Here is a 22,586-nt window from a genome sequence, read left to right on the forward strand (position 1 = left end):
AATTTCTTGTCTTCAGGCAGCTGAAATGTTTAACTGATCCATACGAGACCTCTGTTTTCTTCCAAATTTTTAAGGGAAGAAACCATTCAACTTCCTAACAGACTTTCATTCATACTTTTTCTAGTGAATAATACTAGAGGATTAAGAACTATAAAAGCAGTAGACATTTTCCTTCAAAGAAAATAATGACTATAGGAAATGCACCAAAAAGTTCAAATAAAAGAACTTTAAAGAGAGAGAATACTTCACTTTGCATGACTAAGCAATTAGAAGTTGAGTAAGTACTTTAAAACTATAAAATCTAAATTTATTGTATGAAAATATAAGGTATTTTCACTGCTTGTACATTTGAAATGTAAGATCACAGAATTGTTAAAGCTATGCAAGTCTGTAAGAAATGGGTGGTCTGCATACTGGGGAAAGAATTACTCATTAGTGCGAAAGAAGAAACAACCAAGAGTTAAATTTATTCAAAAAATTTGCTTGTTCATAAATTCTCATAGGTAAACAGGACATAGATTTTTATCTACAATTACTTATTATAGCAACAGAAACTATATTTATAAAAAGTAACATACCAAACAGCCCAATCCTACAACTAGTTTTCCCTCTTTCAGTAGTCTTCACTAAGACCTCAGATATTCTTTTTGCCTAGTGGAACTATTTGACTCAATGAAATGAACAGGCCAACTCTTAGACTGGTAAACAATGACAATGGAACTCTTCGTTCCAAAAGAGGAAGTTTTCTCCCAAATCAATACATGAGATTCTGGGTTTTATTATCATTCTTTAATCTTTAATCTCAATTTTAACATAATACTTTCAAAGGTATGAAATAAAGATGGAAATTAAAACCCAAGACTTCAACTTTCCTACCTTCTAAATAATACATCCTAAAGGAAAACAAATAACCTTAAAAACACTAGTTTTGAGGGGCATTACAAATACTTTAAGCTAAAACACTTGCTAAGTAAACAAATGCCTTAGGTAGCATTTTTCAAATAGTAGTTTGCAATCTATTAGCGGGTTATAAAATTAGTTTTATGTGTTTGACCAACATTTTCACACACACAAAATAAAATTTAAAGAAAAGAAAATAACCATAATATACTATCTTAAGTGATTCATCAGTATTTGGTTTTAGAATGTTACAACTTCAGAGCAACTGCTAACCCTTCCATAAAATAATCAAGGTAATCAAATCACTATATTTCATAACATTTTCTAAGAAACTTTCAAATGAGAAAATATTTAGAAATAATTGCCAATTATAGATTTATAAAGTAGGGGTCAAAGAGTAAACATTTTGGGTTTTATGGGCTCTGTGGTCTCTTTAACTACTCAACTTTGCCTTTGTAGTGCAAAAGCAGATACAGACATTACGCATGACAGTGTTCCCATAAAATTTTATTTAAAAAAAACGAGGACCTGCAAGATTTGGCCCACAGACTGTAGTTTGCTGATTGATGGTATAAAGGATTTATTTCTATTCCAGAAAGCTAAAAATCTTACCTATTTTAATGAATCGACAAGGAAACATCTGTTCATCAATTTTATGCTTCAAGGTAAATGTTTCTTTGTTATAATCATTCTTTAAGCCACTGTGGAAAAAAAATAAGGTTATCAAATTTAGTTTCATAATATAGCAAGCACACTAAAACAGAGATTAATATCATACTCAGATTTTAAGGTTCAATCAATGTTCAAAATATATGACAAAGACAAAGTAAAGAAGTAGTGAACATGAGAATATGGGATAAAACTTGTACATTCACATCAACTGCATTATAACTGTACTCTCTTAATTACATGAGGGTTAACGAAAAATGTTTGCTGTTCATTAAAGAGTGTGACTACAATGCATGAAAATGTGTGACAAGACTTAGTGTCCCTAATGTATAATTAAATATAACATAAAATATTCAAGCAGTAAGAAGAAAATTAAAAAACAATTCACACTCGTACGTTACAACTTAAGAGTCACTAAATATTGAATTTTTCAGAGAATTAACTTATTTAATTCTGACTGAGATGCCAATCTTCCTTTTATAGCTCAACAAATTTTCAGACAACCTTACTCTATTGGTTTAACAGCATCCACTTTATCTTATATAAAAATAAACCTATATAATCTCTCTATTTAAACAACTAGGACTGACACAAGTATTTATAGTGAAGTCACTTACCTTCAGGTTGCCTTATGTTCTGAAATACTTTCATGATTTAAATCAAATGCAGTCTAGATATAATATTTACTTATATAAAGTATTGTGCTAAAGGGACATACAATGTCACAAATACATTCTAAAATTACATGGCTTTATTTGTCCATTCTATTACCTATTTCCATTTTTTTATCATCTAGAGAGCAAATTAACACTTCTATTTCTGGTGGTCTATGCTGTCAAAACCCAAATTTACTGAGCACCTTCCAAGAGAAAGGCACTGTGCTAGGCATAATTACATACTTTCACTCTGTTTAGTCTCCAATTTATACTAAACTCCCAAAATAATACTTCTGGATTAGGGCAATCAATCAATGTTTTGGAAAGATTATATATTTTTATAGCAAAGGTTATAGCAAAGATTTTGATTATAACTTAGAAGTATCTCTGAAGTCATTAACAGTTCAAAAATAAGACTGAAAAACAAGAAGTAGAAAAATATCCCCAAATTTTACTCTTTCTTCTTTGGTAATAATATTAATTAGTATCTGGTGGATTATAAAAAGAGGGGAAAAAAGGTAATTCAAGCCACAATATTAAAAAATAAGGCACTAGAAATAAAATGGTAGAAATATTCTTTCTCTTTTGCAAGAAAAATCAAGTCAAGAAGATTTAGTTTAGTTTTAGTCTCTCTGTAGCTCTAAAGAAGACAACTCTTTCTCTCTTAATCATAACCCACCTGGACAATAGCTCTGTCATGTTTTCTTCATTCATTCCGCCAAAGACTTTAAATTTCTTCAAATTGCAGACATGAGTTTTCTCATATTTTCCAAATGTGATATTCTGGACAATAGCAGGCCTTTCAAGCTTCAGAATCAAGTACTACAAAAAGGAACAACCAAATTATACATTCCTCCATTTAAAACAAATGATTATGCAACTTTAGAAGTTAAAATTTGGTACAGTTAACAGAAGAATGTATAAGGTCATCCTGTCCATCCTATATATTTTTTTTTAATGCTAAAGGATAGTATGCAACAGCCAGGCTACCATTACATCACCACTTTTTCCCAGGAAATTATAACATCATGAACACTGCAGATGACAGAGGAAAGAAAGACTAGTGAGATAACTTCTAATCAAGGAATGGCATTCAATAAAAGATATACCAGACAATGAATAACCAAATGAAATAAAATTAGAATGAAAAAGTAACAATTACGTATTTTCACGGACTAAACTTCAATAACAAATTCAATGTTCGAAATCAGTGATAAAATTTTAAACCCAGGGAAAAAACCCAGAGATTTACTAATCACTCCTGCCAATTTTATACATTAAAAAACTCAGATCTACTATAGCTATGTCTAATGCAGCTCAGGTTCTTCTACTATGCACAGGAAAAAATGTTATCAGTTAGTCAGGGAACACATTTTACATTATGCAGAGTATTTTCAATTATAAAAATTAAGATTCAAACTACCACTGGTCAAATATATGGGGAAGAAGTTGTTAGGAAAACAACTCAGATATTATGTTGCAGTGGCTTCATGCTTCATAATAATGGGTAATACTCATGATAAAGGGAGACAGAATGAACTTGGTGGTCATGCTTCGTCCCATACACAAAAATTATCTCAAAAATGTATCAAAAGTAATCCAAAATCGATCCTTTATGATCAAATGTTAAGACGTAAACCTAAGAGCTAAAACCATAGAACTCTTAGACTAAAACAGAGGTAAATTTCCATGGCTCTGGATTTGACAATGAATTCTTAGATATGACTCCAAAAGTACAAGCAACAAAATATAAAATAAATTGGACTTCATCAAAATTAAGTTTTGTGCATCAAAGGACACTATCAAGAAAGTGAAAAGACAACCTACAGAATGGGAGAATATATTTGCAGATACATATTATATCTGATGAGAGTTTAGTATCCAGAATATACAATTCTTACAACTCAACAACAAAAAGACTGACAACTGAATTTAAAAGTGGACAAAGGACCTCAAGAGCCCTTTCTCCAAAGAGAAACAAATGGCCATTGGGCACATGAAAAGACATTCAACATCATTAGTCATCAGGAAAATGCAAACCAAAAACCACAGTGAAATACAACTTCACACATACCAGGATGGCTATTATCAAAACAAAAAAAATAACAAATGTTGTTAAGGAAACTGGAACTCTCATACATGGTGCAGACAATGTGGAATTAGTTTGGTGATTTCTCAAAAAAGTTAAACATAGAATTACTAAATGACCCAGAAGTTCTACTCCTAGTTATATAATAAAAAGAAGTGAGAAAGGTATTCAAACAAACACTTGTATATGAATGTTCAGAGCAGAACTATTCACAATGGCTAAAAGATAGAAACAACCCAAATGATCCATCAACTGATGAACTAGTGTCTACACAGTGAAATATTATTTAGCCATAAAAAGGAATGGAGTACTGATGCATGCTACAACATAGATGCACCTCAAAAACATGCTAAGTGAAAGTCAGACACAAAAGGTCATACATATATTGCATAATTCCACTTATATAAAATATTCAGAAGAGGTAAATCCATAGAGGCAGAAAGCAAATTAGTGGTTGTCAGGAACAAGGGTTAAGGGTAAAGGAGAGACTGCTTAATTGGTACCTGGTTTTATTATGGGGTGAAGAAAATATTCTGGAACTATGCAGAAGTGACAGTTGTACAATACTGTGAATATACTAAATGGCACTGAATTGTATACTTTAAAATGGTTAATTTTATGTTATCTCAATAAAAGAATGAAGTTGGTGGTGACATGAAAGATGATGATGATATAATCAGAGCTAATATCTTGTAGGTACTAACTCTCTTGTCTGGTACATTATTCAGATTTTTATGTGTATTACCTCATTTTAATAGGAGTGGGAGGAATAAGAGTAGTATTTTAACAATGGTAATTATCCTCATATTACAGATGAAGAAATTTTCGCTTAGAAAGGCTAAATAACTTACTATAGTTACACAGCTAAAATATGGCAGAGCTGAGATTAAAAATCATACAATCTGACTCTGGCTGACACTGTTGGCTGGCTGACTCAACTTCCATTCTCAATTCAATTGTTCCTAGCTACCTTCCAGGCAAGATTAGGTATATGGCAAAATTCTGGTCAATGAGATATGAGAAGTTTGTTGTGGGATAAGTTTTGCTTTTTGAAACAAATGCTAACTCTGTGCTATCTGAACAGTTATAGATGTAACATCCACCATGCAACAATGAAGAAAAAGATCAAGGGAATCGCAGAGACAGCCATCTGTGAGCCACTCAACTTTCACAAGCAAATCTAGTTTTCTTGTGGGTGACGGGAACAGAGACAGGGGTGGTGGGGGAGAAGAAACCCTATTTGTTTAACCCACTGTAATAGGACCTTCTATTATTTGAAACTAAAAGGATTCCTACTGATTCAGTGACTCCAAAATCAAAACTTCACTTAACCACGACACAATAACAACTGTCTAGGTTTATATAATGTTTACATTCTAAGTAGCTATTAAGATTTCTTTATTGTAGAAATTGCCATAGGAAAATTGAGACTGCTATTCTTAAGTTATTAATCCTTTTTATTCATATCAAATTAATAGGTGTGGTAATACAATTTTTGGTAATTCAAAGTTTCCTAAGAACACAGCTGTGTATTAGAGAACAAACTATACAGCTTGGCAAGGGAGTATTCACATCTCTTTGTCTTCCTCATTAACTCCCACTTCCTTCCATCTCTTTTTCTCTGTTGCAGTTTTTATTTTTTTAATTAATTTTTAATCAGTTTTTTTGGGGGAGGGAGGTAATTAAGTTTATTTATTTTTAATGGAGGTACTGGGGACTGAACCCAGGACCTTGTGCTTGTTAAGCATGTGTTCTACTGCTGAGTTCTTTCTATCCTCCCCTCATCTCTTTCTCGCTCTCATCTTTTTTTTTTTTAATTGCAGTACAGTCAGTTACAACGTTTCAATTTCTGGTGTGCAGCATAATGTCCCAGTCCTGCATATATATAACATATATTCACTTTCATATTCTTTTTCATTAAAGGTTATTATAAGATACTGAATATAGTTCCCTGCGCTATACAGAAGAAATTTGGGGGTTTTTTTTAATCTATTTTTATATATAGTGGCTAACATTTGTAAATCTCAAACTCCCAAATTTATTCCTTCCCACCCCCTTTCCTCCAATAATAATAAGATTGTTTACTACGTCTGCAAGTCTGTTTCTGTTCTGTAGATCGAGTTCATTGGTGTCCTCTTTTTTTTCTTTTTTTTAGATTTCACATATGTGTGATATCATACAGTATTTTTCTTTCTCTTTCTGGCTTACTTCACTTAGAATGACGATCTCTAGGTCTATCATGTTCCTGCAAATGGCATTATTTTATTCTTTTTAATGGCTGAGTAGTATTTCTGGTCATTCTTCGAATTCTGTTTAGAAGTTAGTTTTCCCTGACAACTGGTTAGTTAGGTATAGTGTTGTAACTAGTAAAAACAGGTCTTTTTAAAAATCTGTTGTACACCATCCATCACCCCATATATGACACCTCTAAATCCAACAGAAAGCATCTGTGTATGTATATATACAATCTTAATAGTAACCAAATAGGATTTTATTATTAAAATTTACACAAGCAAAACATAAACTCTCTAATCTGAAGTAAAGCACAATGATCTGATAAAAATACATCTTGAGTAAAAATTTTAATATTTAATCACATTATTGCTAAATTTTATAATTTCTATTTTTCAAACTCTTGTGCATCAATGCTGAGTAGTGTTACTATCAAACAGTGCTGTCCCATAGCTAAATACATTACCATTACTTTTAATTTGGAGAAATAACTGCTGTAGATTTAGTAATAACACTGTAAAAAAATTCATTAAGAATTAAGAATGAATATTTTAGAAAAACTATTTTAGAACCTCTACTATCAACCTTTAAATTCTATATACATGGGTATTAATATATTACTTTAAAAATAAAATGTAATAAACCACAATCTCTTTATCATACTAGGGGGTAGGGTCACAGAGGATCAAAGAACTATCTATCACACTTTTCTTAACTTAGCCACAGAACTAAGCAAACAATAAAAATTTTAATGTTCAAAACTTTTAACAATTTTAGCCTAGAGAGAATTTTCTCAATCTGAAAAACAATTTAAAAATCACTTCTAATCATATGAATATTGACAATTTATAGGAAATAAAGATGACATAAAGGAGAAAACATGATGGGAGAGCTAGTGATAGTAGGACTTGCTTTAGAGCTTTAGATGGGTCTATCAGTAAAAGTATCTCCAAGGAGCTGAGACTTACAGGATGGGGAAGAGTACATTAGATTCCTCAGGCTGCCATAATATAATACCACAAATTTGGTGGCTTAAAACAACAGAAATTTATTCTCTCACAGTTCTGGAGGCCAGAAGTCTGAAATCAAGATGTTAACAGGGCCATCTTCCCTCCTAAGACTTTGAGAGAAGTTTCTTCTTTGCCTCTACCAGTGACTAATAATTCCTGATATTCCTTGCTTATGGCAGCACAAATGCAATCTCTGCCTCCATCTTCACATGACCTTTTTCCTGTATCCCTTTTCATCTTCTCCTTTCCTGTGTCTAATAAAATTAGACACTTGTCATTGGATTTAGAGCTCAGTCTAATCTGGAATGATCTCATTCTGAGATTCTTAACTTTATCTGCTAAGACTTTTATTTCAGATAAGGTTACATTCTATGGTTACACATATCATTGGAGGGGAGGGGCACTATTAACCTACTAAACAGAGCCAGTAAGGCAAAAAGACTTACAAAAAAAGAGTCCTAGAAACTGTTAAAAGGCCCGCATGGTTGAAGCCTAGAAAGCAATGTGGAGAATGGTATTTGAGATTGAAGAGGCAGGCAGTCACTGTATCACGCATTATGAACACAATGGAATCTATTAAGCACAATGGAAAGCCAAGATTTAATTAACATCACACACACACACACACACACACACACACACACACACAGTCTGCTTTGTAGAGAATAAATTAGAGGAGCTGACAGGTCAGCTAGGATACAGTTACAATAATTCAGACAAGAAATGAGATGAAGGAGACTTGGACTAAGATGATGTAGAGATGGAGAGAATTAGACAGTTCTGACATATATTTTGGAGAAAGAATGAATGGAATTAAGTGATAGCAGGATATAGGGAGGGGAGGAGGTATCAAGGATGATGGTTTAGTTCCTGACTTGAATAACAGGGTAGATGAAATATCATTTATTCTAATGGGAAGAAATGACAAAGAACAGGCAACATGGAAATGATACTAGAAAAATCCAGATTATATATCTACATACATCTCAGGCTGTGTAATAAATCTCCCCAGTGTCCTAAAACAACAGTGAATTATAATTTCTCACGATTCTGTGGGTTCAAGGTCAGTAACATCTCCTGGACTCATTCATGCAGCTGCATCAGCTGGTGGGTTGGCTGAAGGACTGGACTTAGTTGAGGTGGTGGGTGGGGAGACTGGACTTAGCTAGGTTGTGCCTCTCTGTGTAACTTTTATTCTCAAGGAGCCTAGATGGGCTTTCTTCAGAGTAAGTAGTTTCAGAGTTCCAAGACAGAGAGAACAGAAGCTACAAGGCCCCTTGAGCCTTGCTTAGAAGTTGCAATAACATTTCTACAGAATTTTCCATTGGTTAAAACAAGTGACAAGACCAATCAAGATTTATAAGGCAGGGGAACAGACTTCACCTCCTACTGGGAGGAGCTGTAATGTATGAACATTATTAAGAAATTTGGCCTCTATTCTAGGAGAAGCAAAGAAACATAAAAGAGTTTTAAGATGTGGAACAACAATAATTCACAATATTCTTTCAGGATGACAAACTCTCAGAAAACTACAAATAGAAGAAAACTTTCTCAAACTGATATAAGATATCTATAAAATATCCATAGCTAGCATCATACTTAATGAAGATTCATAATTAATTGGGATATAAGAAAAGATGGAACTAAGGGGAGTCACAGAAGGAGAGAAAATATTTGCAAATCATGTATCTGATAAAGGACCTATATACATAACATATAAAGCCTATCAAAATTCAATAATAAGACAACCAAATACTAAAATGGACAAAACTTCTGAATAGACACTTCACCAAAGAAGATTTCGTGGGGCAAACAAACATGAAAAGATGGTCAATATCAATAATCATTTTTAAAATGCAAATTAAAACCACAAAGACCTGTACATTAATTTTCAATGTACCTTTATTTGTAATAGCCAAAAAACTGGAAAACAATTCAGTGCCCATCAACAGATAAGTACATAAACAAATTGTGATATGGCCATATGAGAGAATTCAGTTAGGCAACAAAAATGAACTACTGATGCAAACTATAGCATGGATGAATCTCAAAATAATCATTTTGAGTGAAATAAGTTAAACAAAAAATGCATACTGTATTTTTTCATTTAACATAATATCCTGGAAAATGCAACTGACTCTATAGTGAAAGAACAGTGGTTACCTTAAAGATGGGGGGTGGACATGAGTGGGAGGGATTAAAAGAAGACATGGAAAACTTTGGGGGTAGTAGATATGTTTAGTATTTTAAGAGTGTTGATATTTTCAAGAGTGTACATGTATGTCAAAATGTGTCAAATTGTACACTAAAAATATGAAGTTTATTGTATATCAATTATACCTTAACAGCTGTTTAAAAGTTGGCTTTAAAGAAAATGAATAAGCAAGTCACAGACTTGAAAATATTTGCAATACATAATTAACAAAGAACTTATATCTAGAATATATTATAAACAACTTCTACAACTCAGTAATAAAAAAGCAAACAAGCCCACTTTTTTAAATGAATAAAAGAATTCACAAAGAAGAGATAAACAAATAGCCAATAAACAAATGGAAAGAAGTGCTTAAAATCAAGAGTCATCAGGGAATTATAAATTAAAACCATTTCACACCAACAATAAGCACTAAAATTAAAATGTGTGTCAATGCCAAGTGTTGGTGAGGCTGTGAAGCAACTGGCAGTCTGATAATTTCATATAAAGTAACATACAGTTGACCCTTGAACGACATGTATTTGAACTGCAATGGGTCCGCTTACATGCAATTTTTTTCAATAAATATCTTGGAAATTTTTTTAAAGATTTGTGATCATTTGAAAAAACGTAGAAATCTGAAAAAACCTGAAAAACAGACAATTTGAAAAAAACCTAGAAATACCAGAAAAATTTATGTAAAAGATATACCATGAATGCATTAAATACACATAGATACTAGTCTATTTTATCATTTATTACCATAAAATATACACAAATTTATTATAAAAGTTAAAATTTATCAAAACTTACACACACAAACCCTTACAGACTATATACATGGCGCTATTTGCAGTTGAGAGAAATTTAAACAAATGTAAGGTTGCAGCATTAAAATTAACTATAGTATATACTATACAATAGTATTTATGAAATTATTATTATAATTTCATAGCCACCTCCTATTGCTATTGTAGTGAGCTCAAGTATTGAGATCATATGCTTAAAATATCATTTAATGCTAATCATCTCTATGTGAGCATCTCCAGTAAACTGCGTATCAGTAAAAAGTGATTTCTAGCGGTTCTCACATATTTTTTATTGTGTTTAGTGCAACACTGTAAACCTTGAATAAAACCATGAAACCCATACAAAGTGTCACTACTGATGCTGGAAGCACTTTCAAGAAGCGGAGAAAAATCAGGGCATTACATGAAAAAGGTGAATTGCTTGATTTGTACCGTAGATTGGGGTCTGCAGCTGCAGTTGCCCCCATTTCAAGATAAATGAATCTCACATAAGGACCATTATAAAAAAAAAAACCAGAAAAAGGAATCCCTGAAGCCGTCGCTACAGCTATGCCAGCAGGCACAAAAACCTTACAGTTTTTGTCAAATACCTTTTAATCTCATATCGAAAATGCAGCTTTTACGTGAGTGCAGGATTGCTAAAAGAAAGACACACCTATAGACTAATGATTTGAGAAAAAGCAAAGTCATTATATGACAATTCAAGGCAAAAGGAAGGTGAAAGATCTAAAGAACTGAATGCCAGGAAAGGATGGTTTGATAATTTCAGAAAGAGGTCTGGCTTCAAAAATGTCAAGTTAACAAGAGAAGCAGACTTCAGCCAACCAAAAGGCAGCAGATAAGTTCCCAGATGCCATTAAGAAATCATTGAGGCTTTTCTGCCTGAGCAGGTTTTTAATGCAGATGAATGTGTCATATTCTGGAAACAAAATGCCATGAAGGACATTTATTAGTGAGGAAGAGAAGTGAGCACAAGATTTAAGGCATGAAGGGATAGGTTAACTTTACTGTTCTGTGCAAATGCAGTGGGGTTTTATGATCAGGACTGCTTTTATCTATAAGGCTGCTAACCCTGAGCCTTGAAAGGGAAGGATAAACACCAGCTGCTCATTGTTTAGTTGTACAACAAGAAGACCTGGACAACGAGAACCCTTTTTCTAGATTAGTTCCATTGATGCTTTGTCACTGAAGACAGGAAGCACTTTGTCAGTAAGGGAGTGACTTTTAAAGTTCTTTTGATATTGGACAACACCTCTGGATATCCAGAACCTCATGCATGCAACATCAAAGGTGTCAAAGTGGTCTACCTGCTCCCAAACACAACGTCTCTAATTCAGCCTCTAGATCAAGGGGTCATAAGAACCTTTAAGGTTCATTACACACAGTCCTCTACTGAAAGGATTAGTAGCATTGTGGAAGAGAACCCTGATACAGAGAACATTATGAAAGTCTGAAAGGATTATGTGAAAGCCCTTAAGTCCAAAACAACACATTCTTGCTAGAGAAAACTGTGTCCAGATGTTATACATGATTTCACAGGATTTATGTCAGAGCCAATAAGGAAATCATGAAAAGATCATTGATATGGCAAAAAAGGTAGGGTGGAAGGTTTAAAACTATGGATCTTGGAGAAATACCACACAAGATGAATCAACAGAAGATGACTTGATGGAGTGTTTCCAAACCAGTGCCAGATGATGAGGAATAAGACACACAAGAACATGCAGGAGGTCCTGGGTTCAATCCCCAGTACCTCCATATAAATAAATAAACACAAACCTAATTACCTCCCCCTCTAAAATAAAAACAAACAAATAGAAGAAGCAGTGCCAAAAAACAAACTGACATTAGACAGTATGGGAAAAAGAAGGGTTCTGATTATTCAAGATTGCTTCAACTTCTTTTACAACATGAACCCTTCTATGTATGTATATGGACAGTGAAACTAAATCAAACAGTGGAAGAAGGACTGGTACTGTATAGAAACATTTTCAGAGAAATTTAAAAAGCAAAAAAGTCAGAAATTATGATGTCTTTGTGCCTGTCTCTCCTGCCTCCTCTTCCACCTTCTCCACCTCTTCCATCAAGGCCACTCTTGAGACAGCAAGACCAACTCCTCTCTCTCAGCCTACTCAACGTGCAGATGACAAGGATGAAGACCTTTATGATGATCCACTTCCATTTAATGAACAGTAAATAATCATCATGTTATACAATTAATAAATCTGTTGTATATGTGTGTCTTCGTGTGAAAATCTACTAAGTGTAAGCAAGAACTATGTAAGATGTTTTTGTGTTATCATCATCATTTAACTATTTATCATGTATAACATTATGTACAAGACTTGTATTAAGTGGATAGCCTATTCATACATAGGCTTAAGGTGAGTGACATTTTACATAAAATTAATGTGTTAGTCTTCTTACTGTTTTATAACTTTGCTTTCAAATAATTACATTACCATACAGTATGCCCCCCTCGCTCTTGTAACTGGAAAAACTGCCTATCAGTCTATCATCACAGGTGAGTGGTTTTTAAAAAAATGTTAACAGTGTTTCCAATACCATATTATGAATATGACTACAATAGTGTAAGCCATAAAAATTTAGTGACTCATTCATTAGTATATAGGGTAGGCTACCATGGAGCAACTGTATCAATTATACTAGGCCACCATAAAGCAATCATACTGTTGCTTCTTCATTACCACTGCATGAATAAACAAATATGAATTTCTTTTTCACATTTTGTCTTTTCATTTTTATGCCTAGTGTTAGTAATACATATAACATCTACAGTGTTTTGTATCATGTAAGACAACAATGATGTAGCTACTGATAGACAATTCATCCTGTAAACAAACAACATAAACATGATATTGATAAACTTAGTACAGTACCATAAATGTATTTTCTCTTCTTTATGATTTTCTTATTAACATTTTCTTTTGTAATTACCTATAATGGAAAAGAATCTGAAAAAGAATAGATTATATATATGTATAACTGAATCACTTTGCTGTACACCTAAAATGTTGTAAATCAACTATACTTGAATAAAAAAATAAAAATTAAAAAAAACATTTTCTTTCCTCTAGCTTACTTTATTGTAAGACTATAGTATATAATACATTAAACATACAAAATACATGTTAATCAACTGTTTATGTTATCAGTAATGCTTCTGATTAACAGTAGAAGATTAGTAATATTTTGGGGGAGTCAAAAGTTACTTACGGATTTTCAGCTGTGTGGGAGTTGGTACCCCTTCACGTTACTCACGGGTGAACTGCATCCCTACCTTATGATACAGTAATTCTATCTCTAGATATTTACCCCAAATAACTAAAAACGTGTTATTTTAAAAATTTTATAAAAGAATGTTTATGTAAGCTCTATTTATAATCACCAAAAACTGAAGCATTGCAAATGTCCATAAAAGTGAAAATGGATAAACAAACTTTGGTATATCCATAGAAAAGAATGTTACTCTGTAATGAGAAGAAATGAAATATTGATGCACACAATGGCATGGACAGACATTCAAAAAAATTCTGTGTATAAAAAGCCACATATAAAAGAATATAAAAATATATATTCTCACTCCATTTATATTAAATTTTAGAACTGGCAAAACTAACCTATGGCAAAAGAAATTCAAACAGCGGTTGTCTCTGAGTAGAGGGTGAGAGAGTTAAGGAGTCACTGGTAAGGAACAGAAAGGATCTTTCTGATGTGATAGAAATATTTTATATCTTGATAGGGGTATGAACTATATTGGTGTGTGCATTTTTCAAATGGATACTGTAAACTTAAGGTCCAGATATTTTACTACATGTAAATTACATTAAATAAAAATGTACTACTCAACACATAAAATGCTCTTTTCACAAACCTGGACAAAATAGCATAATGAAACTGGTATCCTGGTTCCACAGACTGAAATTACATTGAAATGCATATATTTTCTAAATGTTTCTTTGTCACTTTTCAACTAACTCTTATTCCTATAATATTCTTGTTATGGTTCATCAACAGAAAAGAATAACCTGAGTGCACTGCAAAAGTTATAACACACACATACACCCCAACTGTATTAAATAATCACTAAAGTTTCTTTGACCTGCTTAGATACAAAAGCAGAATGCCTGCTGTTTGTTAAACAACTTTAACTGCCCTTTCTAGCCCCAGAAAGCAAAGACTATTACTTAATATCATACTTTTGCTTAAATTACCTCAGAAGGAACTTATATATGATCTAATCTTTCTTAAAGCAATTATCAAGACATATTTAACCGCCTGTACATTTTAACCAACCCTGGGGTATTCCCCAGTCATCTTGAAAGACATGTTTTCTATGACAGTATCAGTAACTTCTGTAAAATATATGCGATGTGGGAGAAGGTTCAAATGAACGGATAAAAAGGCTGTGGTGTATATACATAATGGAATACCACTTAGCCATAAAAAAGAACAAAATAATGTCATTTGCAGCAACATGGATGGACCTGGAGACTGTCATTTTAAGCAAAAGTTAAGTCAGAGAAAGAGAAATATCATATGATATCACTTATATGTGGAATCTAAAAAAAGATACAAATTCTATTTACAAACCAAAACAGATGCAGAAAACAGAACTATGGTCAACAAAGGGGAAAGGTGGGGGAGGGATAAATTAGGAGTTTGGGATTAACAGATACAAACTACTATATATAAAATCGATAAACAACAAGGACCTACTGTATAGCAGAGGGAACTATATTCAGTTTCTTATAAAAACATATAATGGGAAAATATCTGAAAAGAAAAAATATATATGCATATATATATAACTGAATTACTCTGCTATACACCTGAAACTAACACTGTAAATCAACTACACTTCAATAATACAATATTTAAAAAAGAATCTTCAAATACTAAAAAAAACAAAATGAAAATGAGAATCAAAAGATAAAAGTATAATTTAAAATTTAAAAGAAATTTTTAAAATCACCTAAATTCCATTATCTTGCTGCAACCACCACCATTCTGATGATGATTCAGTTTAACTCTATGCACACACTCACAAAGACATACTTTACATAATTTGATATTACATCTGTTTTTTAAATAGGAATAACTTTTTTAAATGATTGTTTTATTTCTTTTTCCTCCTGCACCCCCTCCTCTCTTAAATAACTGATGCCAACAACCAGATGTGTATCCTTTCATATCTTTACCTGGGCTCATTGTTTCAAATACAAATATTCATATATACATACATACATATTGGTGAGGGAGGGAGAGTTGTTACTCAGGTAACAATAGTAGAATCTTATTACAGATGCTTCTCTGCATAATGTTTTTCTTGGAGGAATAGTGGAAATTCCTCCAAGTCAACTGGTATAAAGCCAGATTATTTTATTTAAATGACAGACAGTATTTCTTTATGTATTCCAACATTCTCCTATAGATGGGTACTCTTTTTCCCTCCTGAGCCAGAATCTGATTCAGTTACAGGGTAAGATAATAAATGTTTGTTCTTTAACTGCTAAGTTCTGTGATAATCTGCTATACAGCAATACATGACTTATACAGCATCCAAGGTCGAAAGGGCATCAACAGTTTTATTAATTAAGTAGTTAGGTCCAAGTAGTTAAGTCCTGAAACTTAGTAGTCATCTGAAAAAATAACCAACATATATTACAAGAAAAATATGTGTATTTCTACCTATCCCACTCATACTCCAATATGAGCTTTAGACAGTAGTGTTTAGGGTTCATTCACTCTAGGTGCCATTGTCAAAATATGCCATACATCTTAGGACCCATGCATACACATACAGTCCTTTCTCATTCTAGGAAAAAAAAGAGTAGCTGAGGGGCTTTGAGTTTGATTTCCACCTCTCTCTAGATAACTATACTAATAACTTCCTTATCTGCTTAAGCTGCATATACTAAATAGAATTAAAATTTCTTACTGACAAGTCATGTACTATAAGAATCAAATAGTATATCCTAACAACTGTGATGTCTTAGATTTGTGCAGTCTAATACACAGCCATTAGCCACCTGGGGCTACTTAATCTAAATTAAATTAAATAAAATTTAAAATTGCATTCCTCAGTTGCATTAGTTCAAGTACTCAATAACCACCTGTGGCTAGCAGCTGCCATATTTTACAATGCAGTTTACAGAATATTTTCATTACTGCAGAAAATTTACTGGAAACACTATCCTAGCGATTACTGAAATACAGAGTATTATCTACCTTTGCACTAAAAACGTCCTAAATGTTATACTTTGGCTTTCTATTTGTTGCTTAGATTTTTCTGTCCTCCCTCTCATGACACTTTGTCAGTTGTCAACCTGCTGTTAATGTGCCTATTTTTTAAGCTATGTCCACCATGCACAAAGCTGCTTCTGGTTGCTGAAACCAGAAGAAACAATTAACCAAACAGAATAACGCTATATCCAAAGCAGATTCTTAAGAAAAGGCCCTCAGGACCTAAAATTTCATCACAATGATTTTGATTTTTCAGAGTCCTCTTTTCCTTTCTTTCTAATCTTCAAAATATGGTAAATGAATTGGTAGTTACAGGACAGTTGTTCGTCATTATTCGTGGGTTCTGTACTTGAAAATTCACCTACTCACTAACATTTATTTGTAACATCAGAATCAATACTCGCAGTCATTCCTGGACGTGTACCAAGCAGTAAAAAATTTAAGTTGCCTGGTGCACATTCTCCTAGCTATGGTCAAACAAGGGACCCTGTACTTTCTTGTTTCAGCTCTCATAATAAAAATGTGTTCTTTTTGTGGTATATTTAGCACCACATTTTAAAATGTTTTTGTGCTTTCCTGTTGATATTTCACTGTCTAAAATGGTCCCCAGAGGCAATGAGTATATAGTTCAAGTCGTAGAGTACATGCTTAGTGTGCACAAGGTCCTAGGTTCAATCCCCAGTACTGACTCTAAAAATAAATAAATAAATAAACCTAATTACTTCCTCTCTCCCGCCCCACCAAAAAAGATTAAATGGTCCCCAAATTTAGTGTTAAAGTGCTGTCTAGTGTTTCTGAATGCAAGTTGTGATGTGCTTTACAGAGAAGGTAAGTGTATTATACACACTTCATTCAGGCAAGAGTTACAGTACTATTACTGGCTGTGAGTTCAATGCTAATGAATAAATGATACATTTAAAGTAAGGTATCTTTAAAACAGAAACACACATAAGGCAACATTATGTACTGACTGGTTGATGAAAATGTTGTGACAATATGCTTACAGGAACCTAATTTTATGAGTTACAATGAAAGATCCACGAGACTGACAAAATCTAAAAATCAGCCATAAAAATAATGGGGAGAGTACAATGCACAGCAACTTTCATACACTGCCAGTTAGAATATAAATTACACAGCCATTTAGTAAAAACAGTTTTGCATTACCAGATAAAAATTAAACATACATATCCTCTATGATCTGACAATTGTACACCTAGATATATACCCTAGAGAAACTCTTGTATGCGTGTACCAGGAAACAACCTACAAGAATGTTCACAGCACCCGGTTCCTAACAGCAAAAAAAAGTGATAAAAAAATCCAAAAGCCTACCAACTGAAAAGTGGATAAATATATTTCGGCATATTCATACACTGGAATACTAAACAGCAGTGAAAACTAACTGCAATTATACTCAGCAACATTATATCATAATGCTAAATAAACAAACAAAAGCTAGTCACAGAAGATGTATCATGGGTGATTCTATTTATATTTATATAAAGACAAAGTGATACAAAACTTAAATCACAGGGTATTTTATGAACATATACATATATAATACTGTGAGAATACATTTAACAAAATATGAAACAATAGGTAATGGGGTGGGATTAGAGGACAGATATAAGATGGGGCTCACAGGAAGCTTCAAAGGTTGTAGTAGTTTTCCATTTCTAAAGATGGTTGACAAGTAAATGGGTATTTGCTTTATTATTCTTTATATTATATATGTAAGTATATATCTTTGGATGTGTATTTTGCAATGAAACATTTAAAAACCAGGTGATCCAAAAAGGTTTATAAACAGCAAAACAAACAAGCAAACAAAAACAATTAAAAAGGAAAAATAAATACAGAGACTAGATTCCCAAGAATTACACTAGAATAAAAAAATTTTTTTATTTACCCATCTGCTTTCCCTATCAGAGCATTAACTTCCTCAAGGATATGGACACAATACATGTTAATGTTGAAATTATATAACTGAAAAATGATTATTTTTTAATTCAGATGACCTCAGACACCATTTGTCAAGGAAAAACTTGGCTCATGGTCCCAATGTCATTTAAATATACTACTTTAGTAAAATAACAAACTATATCAAGTTTGTTTCCCCTAAAAGGCAATTACTGAATCATTGGGTTAAAGTTCAATTTACCAACATCTCTTTAAACATTTACACAGTGACTTGAGTTTAGTGCAGTAAAAGTCACAACCTCTGCTCGGATCAGTACTCCGATCAGTTACTACTCAGAACACTAACAGCACCTTAACCCAGTTCTTTTTAGTTAACATTTTCCTCAGAACATATCAAGAAACAGTTTTGCATCATTAGTAATCCAGAAAACATATAACCTAGATTTTAAATGTTCCAGTAATCATAAGTATAGTCTATGCTGCATCAAATCCCACACTGTATTTGCCTATGAAATAAAAATTCTCCCAAAATTTAAACAAAGAGGAAATAAAAATTTATCTCACAATTTCAAAGAGTGAATAAACTATTAATGAACTCCAGATAACTGATATCAATTAAATGCCTGCCTATTTAAAATTTGACTTTTAAATGGTACCAGGAGCTATGCTTAATTTTACCTGGGGAGGGTAGTTGCTCTCTGACGACCACCTTGAAGATTGGTCATTTGGTTTATCCACTAAAATGTTCCTGAAATAAAGAAAAGGAAATTATAGTGATTAATTAAAGGAATAAGTGAACACAAATATGCAAAAAGAGGAATAATCTACTAGATGCTGAAATTAACACAAAGTTATATAATACCTGGAACTTGAACAAGAAGAGAAACAAAACAGAATAAAAAACATAGAAAATGCCTAGTAATTGTAAGATTTTAAAATATGATAAAGGTAGTATTTTAAACAACTGAGAAAAGCAAAAAATATATATACAGCTCTATTCACATCAAGTGAAAAAATGAACTACAGTTACATTTAGGAATTTGAGGTAAATAAAGTAATAAAATACCTAGTAGTAGATAAAATGCCATATAAATACATATAAAATCAATCTTTGGATCAAAAAGGTCTTTTAAGCCTAGTGTCAAAAGTAGAACTATGAGTGAAAAAAGGAACTGATATAAGTAACTTTGAAAGATGGTGCTTTCACTTGAAACTGTAAGACTAAAGACAAATAGAACCATCCATAAAAACTGTACTTTATTTGGTAAAGTTGTTTTTCAGAAGGATACAAGTTAATTCTGAAACACTTTATATGTATACCGGGGGTCGAACAATTAAGTAAATGGATGGTGGATGACAGGAGTTAAGCTTCTCACCGTGGAGTGGGAAGTTACAGAAAAGCAAAGAGAAGGAGGCTGGAATGAACCCAGTGGTTCTGAAACAGAGTCAGAGACATCAGTGTGAACTCATATTTAGCTTAATATAGATAGAAATAGATTCAGAAGTAATTATATGTGTGTGCATACACACACATGCACACTGACACAAATAATATTCCTAGTTCTGTTTACTTCCTAGCTCTGTTCACTACAGGGACTAGAAGCAGTGTTACCCCAGTAGCAGTGAGTACACCCAACACCAAATCTTGGTTTCTACACACCATAGTCCAGTAAAAGAAAACGGAGATTCTTGGAGAAGTAAATGATGCTAGGGTTAGAGCAGGGAATTCAGAAAATAAGCCTAGAGCATCTTGCAATGTTCAAAACAACAACAACAACAAAGGTAGGGGGCATGTCAAAGGGACACAGAGGAGCCAACATGAAAGAATGAAAGAATAAATGGGCAAGAATGAAGGAAGGAAAGGCCAAAACAATTTAAACAAAATAAATAATGTAGTATTGGATTAGAACCCAAAGTATAAACATCCCTGAATCCATACTGATATAACTGCAGTCTAACAATCAGAAAAACATCAGGCAAATTCAAATTAAGGACCAGTCAACAAAATATATGAGCAGTACTCCTCAAAACTCAATACAATGAAAAACAAGGAAAGACAAAAAATATTCATAGACCAGAGGAGAGTATGGAAGCAAGACAATTAAAAGTAATACCTTGGATGGAATCTTAGGTCAGAAAGAAGACATTACTGGGAAAACTAATGAAATCCAAACAAAAGGTGGAGTTTAGGTAATACTAATGTATCAGTGTTGGTATCCTGGTCATGACAAATGTACCATGGTCATATAAGATGTTAGCAGTAGGAGAAACTAGGTGAGGGGCATATGGGAACTCTGTACTACCTCAGCAATATTTCCGTAAATCTGAAATCAACCTAAAATTAAAAGGGTATTTTTAAAAAGTTGAATCTATACGTGTCACAGAAGAGGTACTTAATAAATGTCAAAAAGATAAGTGAATGAATTTCTTTTAAAGGCAGAACTAGAGGGGGTGGATATAGCTCAGTGATAGAGCGCACGCTTAGCATGCACGAGGTCCTGGATTCAATTCTCAATATGTCTATTAAATAAATAAATAAGTAAATAAGTAAACTTCCACACCACCCCCAACCAAAAGAAAAAAAAAAATCCATTGGCATAAACGCAGAACTAAAAGGAAAAGAATTACCTTTACACACACATCTCATAAAGGTAAAAACATTAATACATAAAATGACCTCAAACAAAAAAAGACAAACAACCAAATAGAAAAATATAGACAACATAAAACACAAAGGGTTAATTAAAATTTGAATATTTAAAGAGCACTTAAACATAAAAACCTCATATGAAAATGGGCAAAACCAAAACATTCAAAATGAGTAATAACCAAAATTAAGAGATTAAAACAAAAACATATATTAGCCCTATAAAATTGGACACTCTCAAAAAAAACATGTTTTAATCATAATCTCAGTTGTTGGCCAGAGCAGGTAAAATGGCACTCTCATATTTTGCTGGTAGAAATACAAATTGATATAACTTTTCATGAGATAATTCTGATATAATATATATCAAAAACATTTCAAGTATGTATATCATTTTAAGTAAAAAATGATAATGACAACAGCCATGACGACAACAATGATGTTGGCATCTAACATTTCTGAGCTTTTATGACATCCCAGACACTGGTCTAAGTGCTTTCCATATATAAACTATTATCTTCAACGTACAGATTAAGAAAATGAGAGAGATAAATGAATTTGCCTAAGTATACACACCTAAGAAGAATTTGACTAAGAAGTAAGGCAACCTGACTCCAAAGCCAATGTTCCTAATCACCACACTATACAGCCTTAGAATTATTCCACTTCTTGGAACTTAACCTAAAAAATAATCCAGGGGATGTAAATCATCCACATTCATCGTAGTACAATTTATAATAGCAAACCGTAAACAATCTAATTGTCTAACAACAAAGGATGCATTAAACAAATTAGGATATACCTGTGTTACAGAATACCACGTAATCATAATGTATTCTACAGCCTGACTTCGATGTTGTTGAAAATGTTCACTACATCGTGAGTGAAGGGAAAAAGTAGTTCACAAATACACATACAATGAATCAAGTGTTGTAAGTAATAATAATACCCATGCATGAGGAGAAAAGACAAAGAACATATACCAAATCGTTAGTGTTGTTTTCAATGGTGAGATTATGGTGACTTTTTTTCTCTTTGTGCTTTTTTGTACTTTTCAAATATTCTAAAATTAACTCATCTACATAATCAGAAAAAAGTGTGTTTCAGTAAGAATGAATTACCAAACAATAAAGATAAGAACTCTAAGTAAAGACTGCAGTACGGTTAAAAGCTAAAGCTAAAAAACTAAG

At 32.7% G+C, this 22,586-nt stretch overlaps 1 protein-coding gene across 4 annotated transcripts in view; it reads right to left on the minus strand.

Annotated features, from left to right (window-relative positions):
• Positions 1–22,586, minus strand: part of MKLN1 (muskelin 1) — a 312,347-nt gene that overhangs the window by 109,323 nt on the left and 180,438 nt on the right. For 3 of the 4 annotated variants that reach the window (XR_012508085.1, XR_012508086.1, XM_074367050.1), the window contains exons 4-6: positions 19,428–19,497; positions 2,905–3,047; positions 1,513–1,601 (exon numbers count right to left, since the gene is read on the minus strand). Coding sequence is in view for 2 of the 4 variants with exons in the window: in XM_074367050.1 (XP_074223151.1) it covers positions 1,513–1,601; positions 2,905–3,047; positions 19,428–19,497 (302 nt within the window). In the remaining 2 variants the exon portion in view is untranslated. Of the gene's footprint in view, positions 1–1,512; positions 1,602–2,904; positions 3,048–13,459; positions 13,478–19,427; positions 19,498–22,586 lie in introns of those variants that run through there. The other variant, XM_074367052.1, reaches the window with a different exon arrangement.

This window comes from Camelus bactrianus, chromosome 7, assembly GCF_048773025.1.
Source record: "Camelus bactrianus isolate YW-2024 breed Bactrian camel chromosome 7, ASM4877302v1, whole genome shotgun sequence".
In the NCBI taxonomy this organism is placed as follows: domain Eukaryota; kingdom Metazoa; phylum Chordata; class Mammalia; order Artiodactyla; family Camelidae; genus Camelus; species Camelus bactrianus.